Source organism: Magnolia sinica, chromosome 1 (assembly GCF_029962835.1).
Source record: "Magnolia sinica isolate HGM2019 chromosome 1, MsV1, whole genome shotgun sequence".
Taxonomy (NCBI): Eukaryota; Viridiplantae; Streptophyta; class Magnoliopsida; order Magnoliales; family Magnoliaceae; genus Magnolia; species Magnolia sinica.
In genome coordinates, this window is record NC_080573.1 from 64,966,039 (window position 1) to 64,988,936 (window position 22,898).

The 22,898-nt window shown below is 43.7% G+C and overlaps 1 protein-coding gene across 1 annotated transcript in view; it reads left to right on the plus strand.

The window, feature by feature from the left end:
- Positions 1-7,212: 7,212 nt before the first annotated feature.
- The window catches only part of LOC131246736 (receptor protein-tyrosine kinase CEPR1-like), a 33,222-nt gene continuing 17,536 nt past the window's right edge, over positions 7,213-22,898 (plus strand). Inside the window, exons 1-3 of the mRNA XM_058247113.1 lie at positions 7,213-7,290; positions 7,375-7,461; positions 7,549-7,675. Coding sequence (XP_058103096.1) covers positions 7,213-7,290; positions 7,375-7,461; positions 7,549-7,675 — 292 coding nt within the window. The remainder of the gene's footprint in view (positions 7,291-7,374; positions 7,462-7,548; positions 7,676-22,898) is intronic.

Sequence of the window (22,898 nt, forward strand, 5' to 3'; positions counted from 1 at the left end):
TAGGCGTTTGGGTTTGAGATCTGTTCCTATGCAACTGGAGTGACGCTTACTACCGCTACGGGGATGTCCTCTGCCTTGGGCAAGCGTTGTATGGATTGTTTGGTCGATCTCTGGGAAGTGGATCGATCCGTGTTGATTTGCTAGTCGCACCGCTTTATCACTACGATGTTATTATGGGTATGGATTGGCTCACGAGGATGCGGGCTGAGATTGATTGTGAAGCGAGATCAGTGACGATCCATGGACCTGAGGGCGAGACTGTTACTTTCCCGGTTCAGGTCAATTACCCTATTCGTATTAATTTTTATTCTTCTCTGTTGGAGAGTTCGGCCGAGTAGGCGTTGGTTAGTACGCCGGTAGTTCAGGAGTTTGAAGATGTGTTTGAGTCGATTCCTGGATTACCTCCTCAGCGTGAGATTGATTTTGCTATCGATCTTATGCCTAGTGCGGCGCCCATTTCTTTACCCACCTATCGGATGCCTCCGAGTGAAATGGAGGAGTTGAGGAAGCAGATAGATGGTTTGCTAGAATTGGGTTTTATTCGGCCCAGTGTGTCTCCTTGGGGAGCACTGCTTTGTGAAGAAGAAGGATGGTTCCTTGCGATTGTGTATTGATTATCGCAGTTGAACTTCTGGTAATCGTGAAGAATAAGTACCCCTTGCCCGGGATTGATGATCTGTTTGATCGGTTGAAGGGGGCACGGTACTTTTCGAAGGTTGATCTGCGGTCAGGGTATCATCGCGTCAAGGATGGGGGCGTGCAGAAGACCGCTTTCAGGACTAGCTCCGGTCATTATGAGTTCCTTGTGATGTCGTTCGGTCTTACGAACACACCGGCTGTGTTCATGAATCTGATGAACAGGGTGTTTCGGCCATTCTTGTTCCGATTCATCATTGTCTTTATCGATGACATCTTGATTTATTCGGCGAGCCGGGCAGAGCACGAGGAGCACTTAAGAGCGGTTTTGGGTACTCTTAGGGAGCATCGGCTTTTCGCACAGTTCAAGAAGTGTGATTTCTGGAAAGAGGAAGTCAAGTTCCTGGGACATGTGGTGTCCAAGGAAGGTATAGCCGTCGACCTTGCCAAGGTAGCTGCAGTGCAGACTGGAAGCAGCCTGGTTCAGTTACTGAGGTGAGGAGTTTTCTTGGCCTTGCAGGATATTATCGACGCTTTATTCGGGACTTCTCGAAGATTGTCACAGATCGTTGTCGTAGGTGACACGGAAGGATTTGAAGTTTGCTTGGAGTGAGCGGGCGGAGTTGCTTTTCAGGAAGTGAAGGACAAGTTGACGTCCGCCTCTGTAGTATTGCCGAGCAAGGGGTTAAGTATATTATATATCCTGACGCCTCTCGCGTTGGTCCAGGTTGTGTCCTTATGCAGAAGGACGGGGTGATTGCTTATGCTTCGCGTCGATTAAGGAAACACGAAGAGAATTACCCTACGCACGACATGGAAGCAGATGTCATCTTCGCATTAAAGCTTTGGAGACATTACCTTTATGGTGAGGAGTTCGAGCTCTTTTGCGACCACAAGAGCCTTAAGTATATTTTCACGCGGCGTGATTTGAATATGAGCAGCGCAGATGGATGGAAACATTGAAGGACTTCAAGTTCGATGTTTCTTACCATCCTGGTAAGGCAAACCTTGTGGCGGATGCGTTGAGTCGCAAGAAGGCTTTGGAGTTTGCGGCTCAGCTGATGATAGCCGAGTGGGAGATGTTGGAGTTCATGCGCGATTTTGAGCGAAGCTTACGGTGGTTGAGCCGTATGAGGTTATCGCACACATTCGTGTACGGCCACTTATGATGACCAGGATCGTTGCAGCTCAGGCCGATGATGAGCTTTTGGTGAAGATGAGGCGGCGGGTTGGTACAGATGAGAACTCCGTGGAGTGTTAGTTCCGATGGGGGCCTACGTTTTCGTGGCCGGTTATGTGTTCCCGACATCCCTGACTTGAGGCGTGAGGTTCTCGAGTTAGCCCATAGTTCTAAGCTTGCGATGCATCCAGTAGCACGAAGATGTATCGGGATATGAAGAGGTCTTATTGGTGGGACAATATGAAGGTCCAGATTGCTGAATTTGTTTCTCGTTGTCTCACGTGCCAGCAGGTCAAGGCAGAGCATCGCCGACCTCTGGGCTGTTGCAGCCCATGCCCATAGCTGAATGGAAGTGGGATTTCATCTCTATGGATTTTATTTCTGGGTTGCCGACGACGAGAAAGGGATTTGACTCTATTTGGGTGATCGTCGATCGATTAACGAAGTCGGCGCATTTCTTACCGATCGAGTCACTTACTCTGCAGACGAGTTGGCTAGGTTGTATATCAAGGAGATAGTGTGTCTGCATGGAGTTCCCGGAGATTGTGTCTGATAGAGACACGCGTTTTACATCTATCTTCCGACTCGTATCCGGAAGCGATGGGTGTGGCGAAGTTCAAGACCGCGTTTCATCCGCATAAGCAGATGGGCGACGGAGCGCGTGAATCAAGTCTGGAGGATATGTTGCGAGCTTGTGTTTTGGATTTCAAAGACGGTTGGGATGATTGTCTTCAGTGTATGCCGAGTTCGCGTATAATAATAGTTTCAAAGCGAGTATCGGCATGGCTCCCTTCGAGGCGTTGTATGGTCGCCGTGCGAGCACCACATTGTTGGGCTGAAATTGGTGAGCGTAGTTTGCTTGGCCCGAAGTTGTGCAGGTGACTTGAGAGAAGGTTGACATCATTCGACGTCGACTTCTAGCAGCACAGAGCCAGAAGAGTTATGCTGATACGAGGCGTCGACCGCTTGAGTTCGTAGTGGGAGATCATGTTTTTCTGAAGGTCTCTCCTATGAAGGGAGTTTTGCGGTTCGGTAAGAAGGGGAAGCTGACGCCGAGATTTATTGGTCCATTTCAAGTTCTGGATCGAGTGGGAGCAGTAGCTTACCGCCTTGCTTTGCCCACACCTCTTGCGGGCGTGCATAACGTATTTCATATCTCTATGCTGAAGAAGTACGTTCCTGATCCTTCGCATATTATCAGTTGGGAGCAAGTGCAGTTAAGTGAGGATGCCACTTATGTACTGCAACCAACACGTATTCTGGATAGAAAGGAGCAGGTACTGCGTAGCAAGGTTATCCCTCTCGTGAAGGTGTTATGGTCGCATCTTGGCGTAGAAGAGGCTACTTGGGAATCTGAAGCTGAGGTCAGGAAGACCTACCCTCTGATCCTTGAGGCTTATACGAAGGTATGAATTTCGAGGACGAAATTTTCTTTTAGGGGGGTAGATTGTAACGACCTTGGAATTTTTGTGCTAATCTTTCCTTAAGTAGTTGTTTTTGGGGTAATTAGCGCTTTACTTGATTGCTTGTGAAATTCGCATCAATCACTTTAAATTGTATCTGCATGGCTCTAAACGATTAGTGAGCGCTACGTTACTCGGAAATGGGATCCATCGCTAAATCCGGTTGTTCTGGGGAATTTTTGAGATCTGGATCGGAACTAGACCGCGCGTCGAAAGTCCGATGGCGATGATCTTAGGTATTGCGGTCACCGAGTTGGGCTTGGTCTTCACCTCAAAATCAAGTCGATCTGATTTCTAGGTCGAGTTGGTAGAGTTCGGAGAGAAGAGTGTGAGAACGGATGGAATCTAAAACCCTTATTATGAAATCTGAGTCGTGTCGCTAGCGCGCCGATTTTAAGCATTCTGACCGTTGGATTCTGACCCAATGTCACCCTCTGATCAGGATGGTTGGCCCTGGCATATCCTAGTGCTTGTGGACTGATCGAGTTTCCGTGACCGCTGAATTGAGTGTGGTCGCCACGGTGATCTGTAGAGCCGGTCGATACGAACTCAGGCTGACCTAGATCCATGGTCGGTGAGCTTAAGTCCGACCTTTCGTGGTTATAGGCCCACCGAAGTGCTTCGTTGGATCGAGAAAGGCGTACTTTGGTTATAACCTAAGTATACCTTGACCATTGGGGTTATTTCCATCATTTTAAGGCCTATATATAGTCCTTAAACCTAGCTCTCATTTCCATACGAATTTCTCTAACCCTAGCTTGGAGAGAGAGTGGAAAAGAGAGAGGAAGTGAGAGAGATTGATTGGTGAATCACCTTGATTCTTCCTTGTTCTTCTTCACCTTTGAATCTTCACTTTGGATCGTTCCTTTGGCGATTCTGAGTTAAGTTAAACTAACCCTAATTTGTGTTAGAGCTTAGATTAGACTTGGTGTTGTTGTATCTCATTTCTATCCTTATTTTAGGGTATTCTTGCGCCGTTGTGACGAAGACAACTCGTCTAAATCAGTTCGGCTATTCTTTCCTCGCTTAAGGTGCGGACTTTAAGTGTATAGGTTATGGTTTTCAAGGCTTTCAATCCCGGATAGTGATTTATTCTTGTTATGGATGAGATTTCACATGTCAAATGTTATGTTTACATTGCTTTCTTGATATGCATGTGCTATGTTGAGATTTGTGTATTCTAAGTGTATTTATAAAGTACCGTATACGTATAAAATACGCACCTTTATGTTTGCCATGATTTTTGGTCATGTATGTATGCTAGATGCATGTATGACAACTCCTTGGAAGAAGGAATTGTCTAAGTGCATGTATTTCAACATGCGTCATGTATGTTGTTCCATGGATGCTAAGTGTTTGTAGAGATGCATGAATGACCTACGTGTAACTCTGATTACACTAAATGCGGGCGTTGAGAAGTGATTCTCAATACTTCTATGGATGCGCATGATTTCCTTATGCATTTACATTCCAAGTTATTTAAATTCAAGCATTCCTATGCTTACATTTATGTTAAATTGATATTCTTAGATGTGTATGCACCATGATTTGAGTGGTTGTTCCATTATTGTTTTACATTCCATATGAATATTTGTCGTAGTGTAGGATGTTTGGGACTATGCCTTAGTCCAGAAATCGGTAATTGACCCTTTGGTCGTGGTTGAGATTGCTTTCGCCACGTGAGACGCATTAGACGAACCGGAGCCGTATTAGAGTTGGCGGCGGTGGTTTGGCCACGCGGAGTGTTTGCGCACTCTATGTCGTTCAATTCAACGTGCGCTCGTGCTAGTCGAGTTCGTCAACTAACCCGATTGTCCGATGTATGTTAACCATGTATGGACGCTACTGCTTGAATCTAGGGTACCGAACTTACCAGTGAAATCCTAATAACCATGGTACCTGATCCGCTAAAACTCATGAGCAGGACATGGTGGTATGGGACACCGTGGTCGAGCTGTCGGCCTACGCTGGGGTGACGAGCCGCACCGTAGTGACCCGTGAGAAACAAAACTCGTGAGCCGATTATGGTGGTAAGGGACACTATATTCGTTTTTGTCGGCCTACATTGATTGGTGACGAGCCCTTTGTAGTGACCTCGAGCATACCTGGATACCGCAAGGAGGTGACGAGCCGATCTGTGGTAGTAAGGGCATGAAAGGCGTGCATTGATTGGTGACGAGCCCTTTGCTACGACCTCAACTATATGATGGTATGAGATGTCTAGGATTGACGACCCTAGTATGGATCACTGTTGGATGGTGATATGAGGAAGGTATCTTAGCTTCCCAATCCTGCTGTATGAATTGGACTAATAACAACTTGGTAATCATATCCATGCACCGCATTTGCATGTGCTTTGTAGATGTGGCGCACTTTGAGGCGATGTCATGCGTAACGTAAGATGAAGCGCGTGAGGGCACGCATCATATTGCATTCATACCTGCATTAACAAGAGTACTTAGGATTTATTTAATTGTCCTGCTTTATCATTACTGTTTGATTGAACTGATAACATGTTAACCAGTGCCTTATTGTTCCAGAGTTGATCACTCACTCCCATGTTTCGGGCGGTGTTTCACACCCACCGGACTGCATCCTTAGGCCCCGATGTTGCGAGATGTGGATGCGACGCGTCGAGGCGAGCGAGCCGGATGAAGACGAGGCTGCCTTCTCCTATATGCAGTTTTCTGACGGGTTCTAGCGAGCCTCGGTCAGTTGCGCGGGACCTATGGGATTACTATTTTGGGATCTAAAATGATGTAACTTGTACTTATAATTTTGATAAATAACACTTTTACACGATCTGGTTGTATATGTAATTCAGGGACTTACACTTGTACACATATTTTACTATAAGTCTTCCGCTTGCTTTATTCACTTATCCCTGAATCATATCTGCGTTTTGGCTTAATCTATCCCATGTTTATGTGCTAATACAGTCAACATACATCATTCATTAATTATGTTGCATAAGTGATGTTTTGGAACTCGGGAGCTGAGTTATGCTCGACCCCCGAATTTCAGGGCGTTACAAACACTTGTAAGTATGACCTGGTATGTATATGTATTTCAGGGATTTGCACATGTACACATATATTTCTTTAAGTCTTCCGCTTGCATTCTTCACTCATCCCTGAATTATGTTTGCAGTTTGGCTTAATCTATTCCATGTTTTATGCACTCATACAAACAACATACATTCATCATTCAATATGTTGCATAAGTGATGTTTTGAAACTCGGGAGCTGAGTTATGCTCGACCCCCGAATTTCAGGGCGTTGCATTGATGATAACCGAACCGTAAGTCTATCTTCGAAAAGAACTGTGCCTCCTGCAGCTGATCAAACAAATCATCAATCCTTGAGAGCGGGTACTTGTTCTTGATCGTGACCTTGTTGAGCTTGCGGTAGTCTACTCAAAGCCTCGACGAGCCATCCTTCTTCTTCACGAAGAGTACTGGCGGTCCCCACGGTGAACTGCTCGAACAGATAAAGCCTAGATCGCACAACTTGTCCAATTGCTTTTGAAGTTCCCGCAACTCCAACAGTGCCATACGATACGGGGCCTTCGAAATAGGCGCGGTACCGGGCATGAGATCAATCTAGAACTCAATGTGCCGATAAGGTTGTAACCCCAGAATCTCCTGAAACACATTAAGAAAACCACAAACGACCGGCAGCTGGTCGATACTCAAAGTAGCTGACTCCTCAATGACACATGACAACAGGCAGGAAAGCTGCACTCCTCTGGGCTCGGCAACAAACTGGAATTTTAGCACGTCGGGTATACAGAACGTGACTGTCCTCACGAAGCAGTACAATATGGCGTGTTACTCTGCAAGCCAATCCATGCCCAGGATGACATCAAACTCGGACATCGGCAATACGAACAGATCAGTAGGTAAAAAAATATCCCCAATCAGAATGGGGCAAGATGTGCAAAAGCGGCCTAACACTACAGTCTTCTCTAAGGGCGTCGATACTGACAAACCCTCAAGGGCAGACTCCATCGGTAAACCAGTCGATTGGCAGAAATCATCAGCCACAAAGGAATGCAACACACCAGAATCAAACAATACATGTGCAATGCATGCAGAAACAAGGAGAGTACCCTCCACGATCCCTCCTGATGACTGAGGGTCCTGATGAGCGGCATAAAATCTTCCCTAGGCTTAATGGGGAGGTGTAGGTCCCCTCTAAGGACTCTACTGCTAATGCTGCCACTGTGGCAACCTGATCTACTACCTCTGCTGGTGTGGGGGAGGTACAGGAGGCTGGTGTTGTAGTCGCTGCTGCTGCTATGGGGGCTATCGCGGAGGCTAATACGGTGCCCTCAGCTGCTGTTGCTGTGGATGAGGACACTCGTGCCTACGATGTCCTGTCCTACCGCACCCAAAGTAAGTACCTAAAAAGGTCCCGGAGGTGGTGTTGGGGGTGCCGCTGGTGCTCAAAATGCTGAGCGGGTCGTGCGTTGCTGCTGTGGACGATGCTACTGCTGATGGGAGCTACTAGAGGGCACCTTCCTCTTCCGATCTCCTCTCGGTCACATGCCTCTGCAAACTGGCCCAATCTGCCTTGTAGACCTGAGCCCTCTGCACAATCTACTCAAATGTCGGAAGTATGTGTCCGATCACATGGCTCCTGAGGGTAGGACGCAAGCCGTTCTCAAAACGATGGACCTTCCGCCCCTCATCATCAACAAGGTACATCATGAACCTCGATAGCTCGATGAAATGTGCCTCATACTTGGACACAGTCATGTCTCACTGGACCAAGGTCTCGAACGCTAATGCACGTTACTGTTGAATGTGCTTAAGAAAAAAACTTCCGGTCGAACCTATCTACAAAGTCCTCCCAGGTCCACTCAAAATCAACCGCTGCCACTCAGGTGACTGATACCCACCAGTGTTGAGCCTCACTCCGGAGAAGAAATGCAGCTAACAGGACCCGCTACTAGGTCGCACATCTCATAGTGTCAAAAATCTTCTCCAACTCGGAGCGTCATATCTCTATTACAGTAGGGTCTAGCATGCCCTGGAAGTACTTAGGATCGTGTCGTCGGAAGTCTCTGAGAAGGGCGCTCACGCACTCCTGCTCTGCCTGGGCTGGCGTAACAATGGGCCACCCGCCCTGCCCCTAAAAGATAGCGACCATCGTCTTCAGCATCTGTTGAAGCTGCTCTGCAGTCACGGGTGCTGACGGGGCTGCGCCAAGCTCACACGAGGGAGCGGGAGTCGCTCAGATTGCTCTCCTAGGTGGCATGTCCTACAAGGAGGAACAAGGACCTATCAGCCTTGAGAATTCTCGAAGGCATAAACATTAAGGGTCTACGTCAGAAAATTGCTAACTCATTCAGACTCAGGACCTATTCATTCTAAGTTCATAGTAAATATGTGATGTGATCCTCAAGTATTCCCAAGTTATGCTCTGATACCAACTTCTGTCACGCCCCAAACTCAGAAAACGGGCTCACAAAATTTTTGATCGCTGAATCCTGCGCCGACAGCCTCCATAATGCCCCACTCTCGGCTCCTAGCACTTATATGCTAGATTTCAATCTTAGGATCTTACAAGGAGGATTTTCAATACGAATTTTTTTTGTAATGGAGCATAACCACATGCATAACCAAGTCACAAAACAACATCACCACATATCCACTATATCAAAAACTTTAAGTACAATGCAGAAAGGGAAATACAAAGTGATCAAAAAGCTCTAAAATAATTTGATACGCACTCCTGCCTCAGCTCTGCTGCAATCTAACGCCACCTACACGCAATGGTCGTGCATAAGCTTACAAAAGCTTAGAGGGTGGTGTAAGTGTGTGCATAAGGCAAGTGCCAAGTATGCAATATCAGAGTAATGTGAAAAGATGCTGGTAAGTCCATGAATACTATTAGACGTACCATGGCTATGTGATGCAAGACATGAATACTATCAGCGATGCAATGCGAGGCCTACGTAACCAAATGTCATATGGGATATGCAATACAAGCATGTCAGTCCTCATCAAGTACATATATCAGTACAGTTCCTCTCTGGGATATCACCAGGGTCTAGTATACTCCACACTGACTGCCACCTCCTTAGCCACACAGCCTAGTGAGTGGAAGAGACCACACTATTCGCCCGACCAGTAGTCTGCCAATACCTACCCAGCTCATCGATAGCAGACCCATTTGTGAGCTGGTCAAACTCAGCCTAGCTTACAACCCCCTCACATGGGTGGATAAGGCCACACCCCCTTCCAAACGACCACGACATAGTGGGAGATGTGGCCTACTAGTATTCGACACTCGGGCCCTCATATATCCACTCGGTCTAGACATTGGAGCATCTCATGATACCAAAAAGGTTTTAGGACTTTCACCCAAGGACATCCTACGTGTCCACAATGCTAGAACTAATATTTTCGGTATCTAATCCAGCCATCCACGATGTGCCTGTGGAGGCTACGACCCTGATGTCGCTAAGGCATACAATAATCATGTCACACATGCGAGATGCATGAGTCACACCGACCAATCATGCAACAATCCTGCGCGAACCGCACGATCATGTGGGGTACTCCGTCTCATAAGGAGTCCCATAAATGTCGCAACCCAATAGCTTATTCTATGATCAAACATTCCTCATATCAAGCATACATATGATGCATATGGGCATGAATCATGGAGCTATACTAAGCATGTTATATGGAGATGAACTATCCTTCCAACGAGGATGGGCCTAGATGGCCTACACATAACAAGTATGGGTCTATCAATGGGCCCTAGGGAGAGTTATAATGTAGACATTTAACTAACATTATTCTTACAATGTGGACATCAAACCATCATTGCTCCCAAGGCATAGCCCGCTATAATCATCATTACATAAACCATGGTAGAATCACACATTGCAATGGACTTGTATACATCCCATTAGGCCTCAACCCATGGACTCAGATACATTAAATGGGCCGCATCATCTGGGCCTCATATATATCAAGGTGGGCCTCAACAACAGCATCATACATCACATCAAGGTGGGCCTCAACAACGGGCCTCATATATCATATCGGGCCTAATCAAATGGGTTGAATCAGTAGGTCGAATCAAATGGGCTAAGTCGAATGGGCCAAGTCGAATGGGCCGAGTTGAATGGGCCAATTCAAATGGGTCGAGTCCAACTCATCTATTTTTAGAGATCCATATAAAGTATTATATAAAAATGAACCCTATCAAAAGATCAACTGGACCGTACCATATTTTACCGTGGTGATGATGATTTCCACGGTTAAATTCTAGTGGGCCCCATCATAGGGTTTATTTTCCATCCAGCCTATTCATAAGGTCACAAAGACCTGGATTTAGAGGAAAAACAAACTCATATTGGTCCAAACCCTGTAGGCCAAGGGTTTTAATGGTGGACGTTCAAACCCACTACTTTTCTGTAATGTGGTCCACCTGATCCTAGATCTATCTTATTTTTAGTCTTAAGCTATAAGACGAGCTTGCCAAAGGGTTGGACGGTTTGGATGCAACACATGCATCATGGTGGCCCATTTAGATCGACGTCATAGATAAAGCACACACCTTATGGTGGGGTCCACACATGTGGCCCACCAGATGAAATGGATAGACGGTTGGATACAACATATACATCACAATGTGGCCCACCGTGTAGCCATCTGGGCGGTGGAATAAAACACATACATCATGGTACGGCCCACCGTCCAGCCATCTGGACATTGTGAAATATAATACATACATCAATGGGTCCCACGTGGGGTCCACCATAACGTTTATCTACCATCCAATCTGTTGGTAAGGTCACACAGACCCCGATTGAAGAGGAAAAATAAATTTCATAATGATCCCAAACTTCTATGACCTAGAAAGGGTTCCAATGGTAGACGTTTAATCCCTCATTGTTTCCTACTATGTGAGCCACCTGAGTTCCAAGTACGGCTAATTTTTGGAGGGGGGCTGCTACCCTAAAGGAGTCATCAAATGCACGGCGTTGATGTTCCACACACATCATGGTGGGGCCCACAGCTAGGACCCACAGTTCCTGCCCACCGTCCATGCAGCAGCACAGGACGCTGCTACAGCATCCTCTAGACATGAGCAGCAGTGCCTACTGCATGCTATTTTCCCTTTTTTTTGGTTTTTTCATGGTTTTTCCTAGGTAAGACTCACATCCGAAAAATCCAACCCAACCATTAGATTCTATGGCTCAAGACAGTCTAAATGAGCTCAATATTTAGTATGTTTTAGCGTGTAGAAACATCAAGGTGGGTCCTAATAGCCTTAAACGATAAAAATCACAATTTTCTATAGTATGGCCTCCTTGATAATCAGATTAGCTTCATTTTTTGGCTCAACGCCTAAAATGACTTGGGAAATAAGATGGACGGCATGGATTAAAGACATACATCAAGGTGAGGCCTACACGAGTGGCCCTCCCCAAAGCTTGTTGAATCAAGCTAATATTTTTATTTCCAGTTCACGTCCAGCGTCCCTTGATGCTGGACGGTTTGGGCACAACACATATATTTAAGGTGGGCCCCACCTATAGACATGCTGTCTAGGTGGGCCACCAAGAGACTGGGTGGTGTGGATAAGACATACATCAAGATAGGGTTCATCCGGGTGGGCCATACGGCCACGTCATCACACTAAAAATAATGAAAGAGAGAGGGAGAGAGGGAGAGAGAGAGACAGATAGAGAGAGAGAGATACGTGTGATGGAGGGACCCCGACACTATGGACCCTCCCTTCCATACATCACAACATAAATCAAGTGAGTCCCATTATATGTGGGCCCACTGATCAAAATCAATGGCGAAGATCCTTTCTCCACCAAAATGCAAGGTCTAGATGACCATATTCATGCAATAAAAATAAACATCATGATGGGGTCCATGGAAAATGGCCCCATCATGGAATGATCATGAGGATCAAGGTGGGCCATCAGCCACACCTAAGGTCTAAAGTGAGATCGATACCATCAATCAGTAGGCCTCACTTGGCCCATCACTAAAGCATTAAATCTAGGCCTATAAAACACCCACCATTCAATCTTCTTGGTCCGATGGAACGTCGATCTCCTTATGTCCCTCATTAATGGAAGATGATGAGAAATAAAGGGCTAGGATGATGGATCTTGGCATGGGAGTGGGCCACACACAACACACTTTCTCTCTTGGAATTGCTTGGACATTCACTCTTTTTTTGCTTGAAAATTGTGAAGAGAAAGACAGAGAGAGGGTGGTTGTAAGAGAGAGGTGACGAGTGTGATTGATAGATGTGAGTTGATAGATGTACTTGACATGTATGGGTGTGTAAGAGAGAGAGGGAGAGAGTTGACTTTGGGGTTGCTCTTGTACTTGACATGAGGTGATTGATTGATTGATTGATGAGACATGATGTACAGATTCTCTTGGGATTGCAAACGCACGGTGTTTTCCTCAAACTGAACACGGGCCCACATCTCCTGGCCAGGGTATCGGATCGGTATGCAAGATGCAGCGTTGGAACAGCAGCGACGGTACGGTTACAATGATACAAGTCTTAGGTTGAGCCGACTCAGATCTATGGGATATGACTTAGGGTTGTGTGCAAACGTCGATTATATGTCGCGAATTGCCGAAATTCAACGGGAATGATTGCGGGAGTCGACGGAACAGTACGGACTAGGATACAGGCCTTACACATAGTTTCTGTAGTAGAATTTTAATTCAACCTTGTTGTCCATTTTTGCTAACTGATAAAACATGTATTAATAGTCCCTAACTTACCCTTCTTGTGGCCCACCTTGCTGGGACCCACTTCATGTGCATATGGGCCATCCAGACCACCCCATTTGGGGGTTATCATTGCTGGGCCAGTAGCCTTACTGGACGTTCCAGCTGTGCTGACGTCCAGCAGGGGCTGGCCGTCCCCAGCTTTTAGGCCCACCATGATGGTGTTCTTCATCCTGTCGTCCTTCCATCTCGGTGTGGCCCACTTGGACTGGCCCCCCCTGGTGGGACGTCCCTATTGGGGCCCACCTTAAGCACTCTTTAGGGGCCAGCCATCCAGGCCCATGAGACGCCCCTAGTGATCCTACCTTGTATTTTGTGTTGTATCTCCACATTCCATCTAGTGGGACCCACTTTCACATTTATGGGCCACCTTGATAATTCTATTTTACTCAGATTTATGATTTACTAGACTCCAGTAGGCCTAGGAAGCTAGGTGGGCTGAATGTCCAGTAATGCCTTCAAAAATTCTGCTTGTAATTGGGTATTTTGAAGTTGGGTGGCCCACCAGATGGAAGGTGCTTTCCATGCCCACCTTGTTCATGATTTTCTTAAATTATCAGACTCCTTGTATGCCTTGTAAGGCCCACCTTTGGTTAATTATTGAGGACCAAATAGTTCAGATTTTTGGGATGTACAAATAGGCCTAGATGGGCTAGATGCCCAATCTTGAGCCCAGATTGATGTATGGGCTGCCCGCTTTGTATAATGGACCCTATGGGCTGGCTGTAAGCCAGATTTGAAGTGTAAGAATGGATCCTTGTTGCCCATATATATTATCCAGTTTTGGGGATGATTTGTAAGGCTATGTTGATGAATATTGGAGTGACCATTGGCTATGTATTTTGGGCATATGGGCTGCCTATTAGGCCCATCATAATGCATGGATTCGGTGGCCATTAAGACTTGGGCCATGGTTGCCCTATTGGCCCATGTCGATGTATGCCTTGGGCCATGGTTGCCCCATTGGCCCATATGGATGTATGTAGGCTTTGGGCCATTCCTTGGGGCCCATCATGAGATATATAATGACATGTATTGTTGTCCATTTAGTTTTGATAGTTGTATCTGGGCCTTGGGCCTTGTTTTAGCTAGTTTCTTTATTGGGCCACCTTATAGGGGACAATGGTGGTTAAATGTCCACATTGCGTACCCATATAGGCCCAGGCCCATTCTCATTTATTACGCCCATAGTATTATTTACCTAATCCTAGTGGGCTAACCCAAATAGTTGGGCACCTACTAGTGGTTGTGCATTTACCTTAACTTGTATAATAGTCTAAGTACCTAGACCCAACCTTGCTTAGAGAAGAGCACATCATCACCGCATGTCATGCGTGGTTCATCTTCATGATTCATTCCCATGTGCATCATATGTATGCTTGGATTGAGGAGTAATTAATCATGATATATGCCATTGGGCAGACTGTTTTATGCAGTTGGGCCAACTGTTTTATGGGAATCCTAGAGTGATGGAGTTTCCCCACATGAGTGTTGGATGCGCAGGACTGATAAATGTTTGATTGGTATGATTCATGCATCTCATATTTGCATGGCACGGGTATTATACACCCTAGTGACATCAGGGTCGTAGCCTCCACAGTCACATTGTGGGTGGCTAAATTTGGACACCGAAAATGTTAGTTCTAGCACTGTGGGCACGTAAGATGTCCTTGGGTGAAAGTCCCAAAACCTTTTTGGTATAAGGAGATGCTCCAACCTCTAGACCAAGTGAAAATATGAGCGTCGGTGCCTATACCATGAGGTCGTGTCTCCCACTGTGTCATGGTCAGTTAGAAAGGGGTGTGGCCTTACCCGCCTGAGGATGTGCCAGGTAGATTGGCTGACTACTGAATAGGCGGGTTGTGAGGTCTCTTATGCTCACTGGGCTGCGCAACTAGGGAGGCGACAATCAGTGTGAAGTGTATATGACCTCGGTGATTTCTATGAGAGGAATTTTACTGATATGTGGATTGGATATGAGCACTGGCATGACTACATTACACCTTGCATATGGCATTCGGCTATGTAAGCCTCTCATCGCATTACCTTGGTATGGCGGTTTAGCATTCATGCTTGGTATAGCATATCCTTGGTATGGCTAATGGCACTCCTGCCTTATATTACTTAGCCTTATTACGGCTGATAGTTTTCATGGTCTTGCCAGCATATTCCGTATACTCTAATATTGCATACTTGGCACTTGTCCTGCACACAGTTACACCACCCTCTAAGCTTTCTATAAGCTTATGCACGATTGATGCGTGCAGGTGATGCTAAGCAGTAGCAGTGCAGGAGTGGGTGCGTGTAGTGGAGCTTTCTTTTGGAGTTCTCATTATTAGCCATTGTATTTTTCTTATGCGCCTTGTATTGTGAAAGTTTTTATTCTTAGTGGATTTTGTAATGATGTTCCTGTGGTTATTATTGGTGGGTAATGATCTTAGGTTTGGTGATTATAAAATAGACTTATGTATAGAAATCCTCCTTGTAGGATCCCAGGATCGAAACCTGGTATATGGGTGCTAGGAGTCGAGAATGGGACACTACGGAGGTTGTTGGCACCGGATTCGGCGATCGGGAATTTTGTGAGCCCTCCGAGTTTGGGGCGTGGCAACAGTTCAAGCTAATATAGCAGAAGCAGATAAAGCTGATGAAGAAGAATGATTGGTGGTTATGATCATAGAGACATATGTTGTTGATGTGAAAGAATGTTGGTCTCTTAATTCAATAGCTACAGGACGTGTTGGGTCACACAGATCATGGTTTAACACGTATGAACTGTCCCAACATCACCACATTATTCATATGGCTAACACAGAAATTTTTAAAGTCACTGAAAAAACGAATGTGACTCTCAAGTTCACTTTTGAGTGAGAACTGATCCTTAAAGATGTATTGCGTGTCCCAAAACTTAGGAAGAATTTGATATCTCATCACTTGCTGGATAAGGCTAGAATTAAGGCCGTTACTGAATGCATGCAAGTTGTTTTTTTCAATAACGAAATGTTTATAGGGAAAGCTTATAAACTAGATGGCATGTATAAACCATATGTTGACTTGAATAAAGCTTCTTCTTCTATTACTTACTTTATTAATATACATAATGTGAATGCTTGGCATGGTAGATTGTGTTACATCAATCCTAAATATGTAAAGAGGATAAGTGCGTTAAACCTAATTTCTAAATTAACTGTCAAGTTTTCTTATGTTATAGTATGAAAAAATTAATTAGGAAACCCTTTTAATCTGTCAATGGAGATTCTGAAATCTTAGGCCTGATCTATTTTAATATTTATGGCTTAAAAAAATAAATAATAAATAAATAAACCAAACTAGAGGAGGTAAATGTATTTTATTACCTTCATAGATGACAACTCTATGTTTTGTTATGTGTATCTCATTAGGTCCAAGGATGAAGCCTTAGATAATTTTAGAGCATACAAGGTTGAGTCAAAAAATTAGCTTACTCACAAAATCAAATGCCTTTGGAGTGACAAAGGATAGTACACCTCTTTGGCATTCAATGAATTTTGTGAGTCCCATGGGATTATTCATCAATTTACTACTCCTAACACTCCTCAGCAAAATGGAGTTGCTAAGAGGAAAAATAGGATGTTAATAGACCTAGTGAATGCTATGCTTAGTTCTTCTGGATCACCTAATGTAACGACCTTGGAATTTTTCTGTGCTAATCTTTCCTTAAGTAGTTGTTTTGGGGTAATTAGCGCTTTACTCGATTGTTTGTGAAATTCGCATCAATCACTTTAAATTGTATCTGCATGGCTCTAAACGTGTAGATTAGTGAGCGCTACGTTACTCTGAAATCTGGGATCCATCGCTAAATCCAGTTGTTCTGGGAAATTTTTGGAAGATCTGGATCGGACCTAGACCGCGCGTCGAAAGTCCGATGGCGATGATCTTAGGCTGTTGCGGTCACCGAGTTGGGCTTGATCTTCACCTTGAAAATCAAGTCGATCTGATGTTCTGGGTTGATTTGGTTGAGCTCGGAGTGAAGAGTGTGAGAACGGTTGGAACTTATTAAGCTTTTATTGAAATCTGAGTCGTGTCGCTTGCGCGACGATTTTAAGCATTCTGACCGTTGGATTCTGACCCAATTTCACCCTCTGATCAGGATAGTTGGCCCAGGCATATCCTAGTGCTTGTGGACCTGATCGAGTTTCCGTGACCATTGAATTGAGTATGGTCCGCCACGGCTGATCTGAAGAGCCGGTCGGTACGAAAACTCTGCTTGACCTAGATCCATGGTCAATGAGCTTAAGTCCGACCTTTCGTGGTTATAGGCCCACCAGAAGTGCTTCGTTGGATCGAGAAAGGCTTGCTTTGGTTATAACCTAAGTATACCTTGACCCTGGGGTTATTTCCATCATTTTAAGGCCTATATATAGACCTTAAACCCTAGCTCTCATTTCCATACGAATTTTCTCTAACCCTAGCTTGGAAAGAGAGTGGAAAAGAGAGAGTTAGTGAGAGAGATTGGTCGGTGAATCATCTTGATTCTTCCTTGTTCTTCTTCACCTTTGAACCTTTACTTTGAATCGTTCCTCTGACGATTCTGAGTTCTTTTGGGGTAAGTTAACCTAACCCTAACCTGTGTTAGAGCTTAGATTAGACTTGGTGTTGTTGTATCTCATTTCTATCCTTATTTTAGGGTATTCTAGCGCCGTTGACAAAGACAACTCGTCTAAATCAGCTCGGCGGTTCTTTCTTCGCTTAAGGTGCGGACTTTAAGTGTATAGGTTATGGTTTTCAAGGCTTTCAATCCCAGTTAGTGATTTATTCTTGTTATGGATGAGATTTCACATGTCAAATGTTGTGTTTACATTGCTTTCCTGACATGCATGTGCTATATTGAGATTTGTGTATTCTAAATGTATTTATAAAGTACCGTATACATATAAAATATGCACTTGTGTTTGCCATGATTATTTGTCATGTATGTGTGCTAGATGCATGTATGACAACTCCTTGGTAAAGGGAATTGTCTAAGTGCATGTATTCCAACATACGTCATGTATGTTGTTCCTTGTATGCTAAGTGTTTGTAGAAATGCATGAATGATCTAAGTGTAACTGATTACACTAATTGTGGGCGTTGAGAAGTGATTCTCAATACTCCTATTGATGCGCATGTTTTCCTTTATGCAGTTACCTTTCAAGTTATTTAAATTCAAGCATCTCCTATGCTTACATTTATGTTAAGTTGATATTCTTCAGATGTGTATGTAACATGATTTGAGTTGTTGATCCATTACTGTTTTACATTCCATATGAATATCTGTCATAGTGTAGGATGTTTGGGACTATGCCTTAGTCCAGGAAATCGGTAATTGACCCTATGAATCGTGGTTGAGATTGCTTTCGCCACGTAGGACGTATTAGACGAACCCGAGTCGTACTAGAGTTGTCGGCAGTGGTTTGGCCACGCGGAGTGTTTGCGCACTCTATGTCGTTCAACTCAACGTGCGCTCGTGTTAGTCGAGTTCGTCAAATAACCCGATTGTCCGATGTATGTTAACCATGTATGGACGCTACTGCTTGAATCTAGGGTATCGAACTTACCAGTGAAATCCTAATAACCATGGTACCTGATCCGCTAAGACTCATGAGCCGGACATGGTGGTATGGGACACCGTGGTCGAGCTGTCGGCCTACGCTGGGGTGACGAGCCTCCCCGTAGTGACCAGTGAGCAACTAAACTCGTGAGCCGATTATGGTGGTATGGGACACCATATTCGTGCTGTCGGCCTACATTGATTGGTGACGAGCCCTTTGTAGTGACCTCGAGCATACCTGGATGCCGCAAGGAGGTGACGAGCCGATCTGTGGTAGTAAAGGCATGAAAGGCGTGCATTGATTGGTGACGAGCCCTTTGCTACGACCTCAACTATATGATCGTATGAGATATCTAGGATTGACGACCCTAGTATGGATCACTGTTTGGATGGTGATATGAGGAAGGTATCTTAGCTTCCCAATCCTGTTGTGTGAAACGGACTAATAACAACTTGGTAATCATATCCATGCACCGCATTTGCATGTGCTTTGTAGATGTGGCGCACTTTGAGGCGATGTCATGCGTAACGTAAGATGAAGACGCTGAGGGTGTACGCGTGAGGGCACGCATCATATTGCATTCATACTTGCATTAACAAGAGTACTTAGGATTTAATTACTTATCCTGCTTTATCATTACTGTTTGATTGAACTGATAACATGTTAACCAGTGCCTTATTGTTCCACTGAGTTGATCACTCACTCCCACGTTTCTGGGGCGGTGTTTCACACCCACCAGACTCTGTCTTAGGCCCTGATGTTGCAAATGTGGATGCGACGTCTGAGGCAGAGCGGGAGCTGGATGACGACGAGGCTGCTTTCTCCTATATGCAGTTTTCAGACGGGTTCTAGCGAGCTTCGGTCTGTTACGCGGGATCTCTGGGATTATATTTTGGGAACTGAAATGATGTATTTGATACTTAAATTTTGTTAAATAACACTTTCACACGATCCGGCTTGTATATGAAATTCAGGGTTTTACACTTGTACACATTTTACTATAAGTCTTCCGCTTGCTTTATTCACTTATCCCTGAATCATATCTGTGTTTTGGCCTAATCTATTCCATATTTTATGCACTAATACAGTCAACATACATTCATCATTAAATATGTTACATAAGTGATGTTTTGGAACTCGGGAGCTGAGTTATGCTCGACCCCCGAATTTCAGGGCGTTACACCTAATAGCTTGTGGGGTGAAGCAATTCTAACAACTACCTATATCCTTAATAGGGTTCCTTTGAGCAAAAGTGACAAGTTGCCTTATGAGTTGTGGAGAGGTTGGATTCCTAACTTAAATTATCTTAGGCATGAGGCTATCTAGTTATTGTTAAACTAGTAGATCCAAAACATACTAAGTTAGGAGATAGAACTATGAGTTATGATTCGTTGGATATGCACTCAACAACAAAGATGATAAGTTTTTAACCTTAAGTGTGAAAGGACAAGCTATAGATGTCCTAGAGGGGGGTGAATAGGACAATACAAAATATTTCGACATAATGCAGAATAATAAAACAAGTATAATCAATAGATTATAGGAGATAGAACTATGAGTTATGATTCATTGGATATGCACTCAACAGTAAAGATGATAGGTTTTTAACCTTAAGTGTGAAAAGACAAGCTATAGATGTCCTAGAGGGGGGTGAATAGGACAATACAAAATATTTCGACATAATGCGGAATAATAAAACTGAAAAGGCCAAGCTATATGTCCTAGAGGGGGGGTGAATAGGACAATGCCAAATAAAACTTATAACAGCAGAATTAAAAAGAATATGATAGCCAAAGTAAATCACAATGAAGGAAAGTAAAAACAGCCTCAAAATTCAGATCTTGAGAGGTTGATACAAATGTTGTTCTAAGGATAACCTTACACCAAAAACCAGAGTTTATGGTAGGACAACCTTATTTCTAGAAAGATCTTTATATCAAATCTCAAACCGAAGAGGAATACAGAAACAAATACAAACTGAATTGAAATAAATTGTAATCACAAATGTATTGTTCTAGGGACAGCCATACACCATAAAAATGGCAGGGCAACCTTGCTGGAACAACTTTCAAAAGAAATTAAATATCAAGCAGATAAAGGAATAGCAGAAAATAAATTCTAAACTATTACAAAATTCTCACAATGCTTGAATTAAATGATTACAACATTCCCCACCATACATACATCCCACAAAAGAATAATTAAAGATTAGAAGTATAAATCATTCAACCACAACACAAGGGATTATAGTGGTTCGCCTGTGTGTTCACCAACTGTTAAACAACAGCTACACAAAATGCTACTCCATTCCTAATATCCTCACATAGGGGATATTAGCGTTCACTAACAAAATAGGTTTTCCCAGGTTCACCCAAAACCTTTACAATTGTATCTTTGTCTGTGGGCTTACACAATTAAAAAACCCCACTTCTGAGTTTTCCTGGCTCTCCTCAGAAAACCAATACAACAAGATTTTTCTGGCAAATCTTGAAAGAAACCAAAACAGAAAGGAATTTACAATTAAATGTAAAATACCTGATTATCTCCATCGTTGCAGCAGCCCGGTAGAACCAAATCAGAGTAGATGATTGAATATCCAAGTTCAATGTCCAGTACTCAATTATAATAGTTCTAATTCTAATAGATTTTAAATTAAACCAAATAGGGCTTGCCTTAATTGATTTTGATTCCAAAGAAAGAGAATAACAATTCCTCTTATCAAATTAGATTGGAATAGCAGAAACAAAATCAATTAAATAAAGCTAAGGAAAGAGAATATTAAATAAGCACACTTAGCTTAGATGGAGCACAGAATTATCTCTCAGAAGTTCGACGAAGATTGGCTTGAATGGATTAATTAATTCGATGATTTCTTTTGAGATTCGTGCACTATTTATAGGTGAGTAGATCGCGTCTTCGACTGGTCTAGGGAGCTCTTCGACTAGTCGAAGCAATAACAGATATTTGAAAAATCCGGCGGGATGTGCTTTGACCGTTCTACGACTGGTCGAAGGTCTCCTTCGACTGGTCGAAGAACCTGAAACATATCGCTGGATTTAGAGTCAAAGATTTTCAACTGGTCGAAGATGCAGTCGACACTGTTCCTACGACTGGTCGAACAGATTCCTGGACTAGTCGAAGCCTAACAGATTTTATCCGAAATTTGTAACAAACTCACGACTGATCGAGGAATTTCTTAGACTGGTCGAAGCAACTCTAGGACTAGTCGAAGAAGGCCTAGGACTAGTCGAAGAACAGACCAAACTCATGTAAAATAAACATTCGATTTATGTATCCGAAATAACCTACTTCTAAGGTCAACCTATGGTCAGTTAAACCTCAACCATGAAGTAAGGACATTGAAACATTAGGAACAAGTGACCTTGAAGTATGAGCCTTGAAGTCTTGATGTAGATCAATCTTGAAATCTTGATGTAGCTCAATCTTGAAAGGGTCTTGAGATCTTTACAAACTGCCTTGTACTCTTCTTGAAGTCTTGTAGCTTAAGTCTTGTCTTGTGAGCTTTGCTTGTTTATGAATGTTGATCCTTGAGAGAGCTTCACTTATGCAAGTTATATATAACATAACAGTGATTTTGGCACCACAAATTTGACAACAGATAGGGATATAAACTATAGCACTTACAATCTCCCCCTTTGTCAAATTAGTGACAAAACATATAATCAAGATAAACAAAAAGTAAAACAACTAGTTAATACCTGCAAATCAATATTCAATATTCAACATTCAACCAGTTTCATTTAACAAGCTCAAACATACTCCCCCACTCCCCCTGAGTAACATAATCAATGCTACTCCTCTCACAATCACATCGTTAAGAACAAACCATTCTCCCCCTTTTTGTCACAATATGACAAAGGAGAACTAAATAAAGGAATATATGAGAGTAAACATGAGGAGGTAAGAGAGTATAGCAAAACAATGATAGAGATACTCAGCATAGCATCACATAAAATAAATATCCAGCATAAAACATAGATAGTATCCAACTCAAAATCAGTCAACCAAGTGCTAAGGTATAAAGTTATTATAGACCAGAAGTCTCATAAAAACTACTCAGAACCAGAACCAGATGACGGAGCAGGAATAGAGGGATCAAGTTGGTGCATGCCTTTGTTCAATCGCCTAAGATTTTTGCGCATGTACTTGAATTGTAAATCATGAGCAACAGACATGTTTTCCATCTTTACATTTATATTCTCAACTTTCTCCTCTAATGCACTCAGACGAGCATCAAC